Source organism: Ipomoea nil, unplaced genomic scaffold (assembly GCF_001879475.1).
Source record: "Ipomoea nil cultivar Tokyo-kokei standard unplaced genomic scaffold, Asagao_1.1 scaffold3238, whole genome shotgun sequence".
Lineage (NCBI taxonomy): Eukaryota > Viridiplantae > Streptophyta > Magnoliopsida > Solanales > Convolvulaceae > Ipomoea > Ipomoea nil.
The window spans coordinates 1,259,717-1,267,510 of NW_017619666.1; the positions used below are offsets into that span (position 1 = coordinate 1,259,717).

The window sequence follows — 7,794 nt, forward strand, 5'->3', positions numbered from 1 at the left end:
ACAAATAGCATAATAATTGTTTTGATTTAGGAAAAAAAAAAAAAACATTTTCGCAATAATTAAATTAAATCATTGAAGAAAATGACAAATTGAACCGCCTTAATCAACGAATCGAAATCGCTACACGAAATGTCGCCCAATCGCTCATCACCTTTTGATAGATAAGTCACAAGAGACTTTTTATTTTTTTCTTTTCTTTTTCCTTTTTTTGCATGAAAATTACAGATACAAAAATGGGGAATACTTTTGGCATCTATTTCTCTCTCTAATCTAATGCATCCGATTCTGCAATACTTTTTCTCTCTACACTTTAACAATCGGCGGTGGTGAGGGTGGTGTCATGAAGTCGCCGGAGTGTGTCGGCACGACGGTTCCGAGCGCCGAAGATGCTGAGATTCAAGGTGGTACTGATCTCAACCGGAGCTCTGATCTCAACCAGGGGCTACGGAGGAGGCGGAGTTCGACGGCGGCGGAGAGTGGAGTCCATGGCTCTGAGGATAAGAACGAGATCGAGGGCAGCGGCGGGGGATTGCAATCTGAGACTGAGCTGAGTAAATCCGGAGGCGAGCCCAGCGATGCAAATCGAAGCGAAGAGAGGAATGATCACAAAGTTGCAAATGGCGGTGTGGCCGGAGGAGTTGATAATACCGTAACGTTTGAATTTGCATATAGGCCGTCATCGCCGGCTCACCGTCGAAACAAGGAGAGCCCCCTCAGCTCTGACGCCATTTTTAAACAGGCATGTATTATTCATCTTGCTGTTGACCTCAATTTTTGGTTAACTTCTGCCGGAAATTTATATTCAGTAAACTTTATCAATTCCTGTATGTATTCATTTTACAGAAAACTGGGTCAATTTGCAACATTTTAGGCTAAAGATGTTAATATCAGAAGGAATTATAGCTGCAACGCAACTTGAAATATCTTGCTTGTACAACTAGGGAAAAAATTGGAGTTTGAGATTGAATTAAATTATGCCTTGTATCTTTAGTCAGTGCCCCAACTTTCCACAGGAGTTAACGTATTTCTCTATTATTTAGAATGCTTTAGTATGCCTTTTTTTAGATGACTGTTTGTTTGCGATTATCTTTGAGAAATCCTGAGTCCTGGGAGATTCAAAGTTGGTGGATAATAATGAAAAGGCTTGGTGGATCTAAGTAGCAGTGGTAAATTGCAGTTTGGAAATGATAAATTCATTTGATAATATATTTTTGCTGTTCCCAAATTGGATGCCAAAATGTTGTGTGATAGAATGACCCAAATAAATCAACCTTTGCTCTGAGTAATTCTTAAAATGCTTAATCTTCCTACAATCTCAGTATCGTCATTTGTAATTTTAACTGGTTCTTTGCATCTTATATTAGAGCCATGCAGGTCTCTTCAATCTTTGCATAGTGGTGCTTGTTGCTGTAAATAGCAGATTGATCATTGAGAATTTGATGAAGGTTTGCCTCTCTTTTATGAGATCTTTGATTTGTTCTGCTAAAGACTATAGTTGTTTTGTCAAGTAGTTGTTTGCATTCTCCATTTGAATTTCCTTGCTTCATTTTGACATCATAGTAAACATTTGAGAACGTTTAGATAATTGACTGGTAGATGACAAATTTATGACTACTTTATTATTGCAGTATGGGCTGTTAATGAGTGCTGGCTTTTGGTTTAGTTCAAAATCACTAAGGGATTGGCCACTTCTAATGTGCTGGTAATATTTATCTCAAACCTTCTCTTTGGAATTTCATACTGGTCATTCTGTAGCCAAAAACTGAAATTTGCATGTATTTTTTTGAGTCAGTCTTAGCCTCCCGGTTTTCCCTCTTGCTGCCTTTCTTGTTGAGAAGCTTGTCCAGAAGAAGTACATAACTGATCCAGTAAGTTAGCATTACCATTTATTTGGTGTGTTGGAATCCTTAGATATTGTTGAGAAGTGGAATTGGTTCATAGATTTAAAGGTTGTGATTAATTGATGTAAATTATTGTTAGAAGCCAATAACCTTGTATACTTTTTCATTTTCATGTTGTAACATTGCTGTAGTGTTGCAGGTTGCAGTTACTCTACACATAATAATAATGACAACTGTCATCTTCTATCCTGTTCTTGTCATTCTATGGTTAGTTCTCTACTTCTTAGCTTTTAAGTTTACCTCGTCTTAGGACAGAATTTTATCCTACTTGATGCTTTGCTCAATCACTGTAGATACTGGATATCATTGTGCTACCAGTGATGATGCTATAATGCAAAATTTCTGACATGATAGAGATGAATCACAAAATGGCAGTTGAAGAAGCCTTGTGTTTAATTTTGTACTCACAAATTAGGTTCCTGGAAAAGAAACCTATTGTAATTATTTTCCTCTCACGTAGTCACGTGTAGACTAACTGCTCCAAACCAAATATACTAAACATACTAAGTTAACTAGTGGAACCTAACAATTGTGAGAACAAGAAATTCATTTCTACTAACGATGTATAGCTGATATCCTTTAAAAAATTTTAAGTCAGTTTTGGAATTGTCCAGGTGTGATTCTACTTTTCTATCAGGTGTCACTTTGATGCTTTTTGCTTGCATCGTATGGTTAAAACTGGTTTCATATGCTCATTCAAACTATGATATGAGATCACTTGCAAAATCACTTGACAAGGTAAAGTGAGAGCTCACTTCCTCCCCTATTTGTATGCCATCGTAAATACTAAATTGTATTTTTCCCATTGAAACTACATTTTGGAAATAAGGCTGGAGTAATTCAATGCCATATCAATGCTATGTTTGATTTTCTTCACCAGGCATTATGATGTTGCATCAAAATGCCTGGGATTAAACTCAAAAGCCCCCGATAAATTATTTAGTGTATTTCATGTTTCATGCCATTTCTTCAGTTTGTTTTCTTAGATCAGAAACTTCCTTAGTTAAACCATTCTTTCTTAAGAGGATGCTTAGAAATTATTAAGTTTATTTTGTGCTTCATGCCATTTGTTCACCAATGTTCAATATGTTTTCTTAAACAATATCAACATTTTCTTAGTTTGATGTTTCTTGTATAGGGGGATACTCCAGGCACAATTTATGCTTATGAGGTTAGCTTCAAAAGCTTAGCATACTTTATGGTCGCTCCAACATTATGTTATCAGGTGAGTCCACTTAAGATTTCCTTGAATGAGCCTTCAGATAAGTGAGTTTATTCCTTTTTCATGTTATAAATTAACTGCAAATGCATTATTTAATCCATCCTTCTTTTTGGAGCATGTTGAAATGCATACTTTAGCAAATATTGATGGTTGTGACTTGTGATGCATTAATTACCAAAAAATTGTGTTTCTTCATGTACTTGTTATTCCAAACAAATTCTTATGATCTGACACCAGAATTTGAAAATCCTTGTCAGTAATTGGTTGATTCAGTTATAGATTTATTGAGATCTTGTCAGCAATTGGTTCTACACACTTAACTATTTTTTTCTAGTTCGGGATTTTTACTATCTCCAAACTATTGCATTGTTATTGTAGCTGAGTTATCCACGGTCTCCTTGCATTCGGAAGGGTTGGGTGGTGCGTCAACTAATCAAATTGATAATATTTACAGGATTAATGGGTTTTATCATTGAACAGGTGATTAACACTTCTCTCAAATGCTAATTCAAGAGGGACTTCTTATATTATCAGAATTGTACTGATAGTTTGTATCTTATGCAGTATATCAACCCAATTGTGAGAAATTCACAGCATCCCTTGCAAGGAAACCTTTTATATGCTATAGAGAGGGTCTTGAAGCTTTCAGTTCCAAATTTATATGTCTGGCTCTGCATGTTCTACTGCTTCTTTCATCTATGGTATGCTTCATTTAAATGTTTCTTTATTTTTAACAACTATTGAGAAATATTAGCTTGGTGATAAGTTACACCCCTTACTAGGTAATTGACATGCATCGGAATTCCATTATTCCCATTTCCATTGATTGACAAATTTTATAAATATATTTTTGTTAAGGAATATATATTTGATATATAGAATCTCTATATATTAGGCAGTTTAGGGTTTTAGGTAGGTAGAACATATGGAAACTTGTTTCCTATTCGTAGTTTTCTAGTACCTATTTATAGGGCTTTGTATTTTCTATTCCTATGAGAGTTTGATATAATATATGACAGCACATTAGAAATTCTCTCTCTTTACTTTCGTAACATGGTATCTGAGCCTTTATGATAATTCTTTTTTTCCCGCTCCGTTGTCGTCACGTTTTGACTAGCACGTGAGGCTCCTCCAACGATTGAAAAACGTTTTGGTCAACTTGTTTCTGGGTCGCCTAAGTCTGTTTGTCTTGGTTCTGGACTTAGTTTGGACCATTGCCTTTTGTTCTACGGTCAGTTTGTCTCGTTTTGGTGCTGTCTTGTTTTGTGTTTTAGTACTGTCTCGTTTTGTGTTTTGGTGTTGTCTCTTTTTTTATGCTCGTTGATTGGAGCATGCTTCCCTTTTGCTAGTAAAGAATTTGTGTCCTCCGGTTTGGAGTTTGTCTTCTTTACTTTGTGTGTCCAAGCTTGTTCGGTCCACTTTTGGTTCACCCGGAGTTGCGGTATTGGTGGAGTCCAAGCTTCCTGTTCAGGGGATGGTCCAATCCCAAGCTTGTTCGGTCTACCACGTTGAGTTCACCCAACTGTCCGTAGGTATTGGTGGCGTTCACGGCTTTCGTTTCAGGGGGAGTATCCAATTTCAAGCTTGTTCGGTCACTTTGTGTTCACCCATTGTTCGTGGGATTCGTGGCGTTCGAAGCTTTCGTTGGAGGGGGAGTATGAGTATCCAATCTCAAGCTTGTTCGGTCTTCGGTCAAAGGAGTGTCCTAAATGGACTTGAGTTTTTAGTTATTTAGTTATTTTGGGTTATTACTCATTTGTGTAACAAGTTGGGCATTATTAAAATATATGCTCCAACTTGAGGGGGAGTGTTAAGGAATATATATTTGATATATAGAATCTCTATATATTAGGCAGTTTAGGGTTTTAGGTAGGTAGAACATATGGAAACTTGTTTCCTATTCGTAGTTTTCTAGTACCTATTTATAGGGCTTTGTATTTTCTATTCCTATGAGAGTTTGATATAATATATGACAGCACATTAGAATTCTCTCTCTTTACTTTCGTAACAATTTTTATTTTTTTTTTTAAAAAAACCACTACTTGACTAAACCAAGTGTGTAATTGTTAATGTTAATTATGTTCACTTTTTGCATTCCCACACATCCATCTACCTAGCAGTTTTGACCATATTTTCAGACCTTGCTTCTTCTCTGTCTAATAATTTCTGGCATAAAGTTAGGCTGCCTAACTAGTATTCAACACAAAATCACAGATCCATTCCTCCATTACATCAACGTAGTGTGATTCTATTTATTTATGAGTAGTTTATTTTATCTCCTTGTGAAAAATGGAATGAATGTGTCAAAAACACTCAAAAGTGCTGCTGTGCACAATTTTATCACCTGCACTGATGTGTTTATTCAAAATAGTCAGATTACCTCTAAAGTGGCTGTGAGTTTTAATTTTCTATTTACTACTTCATTAGTCCCATCATATATACCTCAATACAATGAATGAAAATAAAGAATGATTCACAAAAGAAGAATAATAACGTTGTTGGTGCTAAAGTTTTCATAACTTTTTGAACAATAGTGAATTTTTTACTTGCAATAAAATTCATATATACTTCAAATCAATGAAAAAAATGAAGAACGATTCACAAAAGAAGAATAATAGTGTTACTGGTGCTAAAGCTTTCATAACTTTTTGAACAATCGTGATCTTTTTACTTGCAAGTGGCAATTAAATAGTGACTGGAAAAAGAATCATCCATTTTTTTTTTTCTCTTTTTGCTCTTAGGTCCTGAACATTAGAATTAGGACCAGCTTCCACAAATCATCATTTCTATTCTCATTGAATATTTTTAATGTCCAAACTCTTTTTTCTTCCTTCATGCTTTTGGCTAAAGAGGTTGCCTATAAGCATTCAATTCCATTTGAAATCAGATTGTTGTCCCTGCCCTATGCATTCCAAAAGATTTGTGTTAACTTGGGTAAAGGCAAGAGATCTGTGAATCCAGGCAGACAATGGAATGGATGTCAGTTTGGGCAGGGAGATATATGCTTTATTTTTATTGGTGTTTTCAAGAACACCAAAAGTTAACGTATCTCTACATTAATTGATTTATGATGACAAGCTATCACTTTTAATCTTCTGGGTTCAGCTTATACACAGTCATTAGTTATTTTGAAACTTAATCATGTATGGTTGCTTTGGAATACTAGACTTTAACGTACTACTGTTATGCAGGCTAAATATTCTTGCAGAACTTCTGCGGTTTGGTGATCGTGAGTTTTACAAAGATTGGTGGAATGCAAAAACAATTGATGAGGTAAGTTGGATATGTGTGTGTCCATTACTATTTTACAATCTATTTATTGCACAACTAATTAGAGGTTTTGATCCATTATTGTGTTTGATTGCTCTGACACGGCTGCTGTAACCAGTACTGGAGAATGTGGAATATGGTATGTTATCTACTTATCCTATGAATCAGTTTTCGTATGTATTTCATTGTTTCCAAAATAAGAAAAATAATTTGAGTTATAATCTCTTAAGTTACATAAATGCTTGGAACTCTACTTTATTTGCAATCTCCTGCATATTTGAATTGAGTGAATTAAGTGCTGTTCTTTAATACTTTTGGGTTGTAAATCTGTTGCTATTAATAAGTTAAGAGAGAATGGAGAATGGTTTTGTGCCTCTAAGTCTATCTTACATAAAAAGAGATTTGAGTGCTAAAAGTAATTGGTTAGTATGTTGTTTGGTGATAGAATCATGTTATTAAGTGTTATTTTTTTCATTGGTGTTTTGTATCATCTTTCCTTAGTAATTAGAATATCTTTGATAATTGCAGCCTGTTCATAAGTGGATGGTTCGTCATCTTTATTTCCCATGCTTGAGAAATGGCATACCAAAGGTAAATCAATTCGTTTAGACTTCAGGCTTTTGCTTTTCTACCATCAATTTGTCATTGTTGCTGCTTCTGTTATCTGAATGAATTTATAATATTTGGAAAATAAGATGTAGCCCACCTTGAGATTAAGACTTAGTTTAAGGTATTTTTTTTTTTTTAAAAACCAAGTCTTAGTTTAGTTAGTTTATTTAAACATAAAATGTGGGTTGCCAGACTCGATCTAATCTTTAGGCACTTAATAGGTCTGGTATGTGGGACATCTCTCTTTCACATGCAACTATTTGAAGGCAACTCAACTGTAGGGAGCAGTTTTCTTCTATTTATATTTTTATTACAATGTAGGATAGATCGGATACCTAGAGTTCCTGCCCTATAAAGTTATGCACTAATTACATTTCAAGCTTACTGGAAGAAGAATTAGAGCTCTAAATCGCTCTTGAGGTTATTCGCATTTTGCTTTGTAGTCGTCTACATATTATTTTTCTTATTCAGAAATTCATTAAATGCTCTCTCGAAACGGCCCAGCAAAAATAACCTCAGCTCTAGATGGTTTTCCACTTTATGATTTTACCGAGTCATCATGTGCAAAATGATAAATTGGTTGATTCTACCAGCACTTTGTGATTCAAAGTTAATTTCCAGTTAATTCTTCATGCAGGGGGTTGCAATTTTGATTGCATTTCTTGTATCTGCTATTTTCCATGAGGTATGCCGCTTATCCTTTTGTGTCATAAATTTTAAAATATTTGGCACTATAGTGGCATATAAAATGTTGATTCTTGCAGCTTTGTATTGCTGTTCCTTGTCAAATTT

General features: G+C 35.0%; 1 protein-coding gene across 1 annotated transcript in view; it reads left to right on the forward strand.

Moving 5' to 3' along the window:
- Positions 1-207: 207 nt before the first annotated feature.
- The window catches only part of LOC109169022 (diacylglycerol O-acyltransferase 1-like), an 8,306-nt gene continuing 719 nt past the window's right edge, over positions 208-7,794 (forward strand). The window contains exons 1-14 of the mRNA XM_019317916.1: positions 208-739; positions 1,365-1,445; positions 1,629-1,702; positions 1,793-1,868; positions 2,041-2,108; positions 2,516-2,639; positions 3,040-3,126; positions 3,502-3,603; positions 3,688-3,824; positions 6,315-6,396; positions 6,512-6,532; positions 6,922-6,984; positions 7,640-7,687; positions 7,767-7,794. The exon at positions 7,767-7,794 is cut by the window's right edge and continues 35 nt beyond it. Of these exons, the coding sequence (XP_019173461.1) occupies positions 341-739; positions 1,365-1,445; positions 1,629-1,702; positions 1,793-1,868; positions 2,041-2,108; positions 2,516-2,639; positions 3,040-3,126; positions 3,502-3,603; positions 3,688-3,824; positions 6,315-6,396; positions 6,512-6,532; positions 6,922-6,984; positions 7,640-7,687; positions 7,767-7,794 (1,390 nt within the window). The 5' untranslated portion in view covers positions 208-340. The remainder of the gene's footprint in view (positions 740-1,364; positions 1,446-1,628; positions 1,703-1,792; positions 1,869-2,040; positions 2,109-2,515; positions 2,640-3,039; positions 3,127-3,501; positions 3,604-3,687; positions 3,825-6,314; positions 6,397-6,511; positions 6,533-6,921; positions 6,985-7,639; positions 7,688-7,766) is intronic.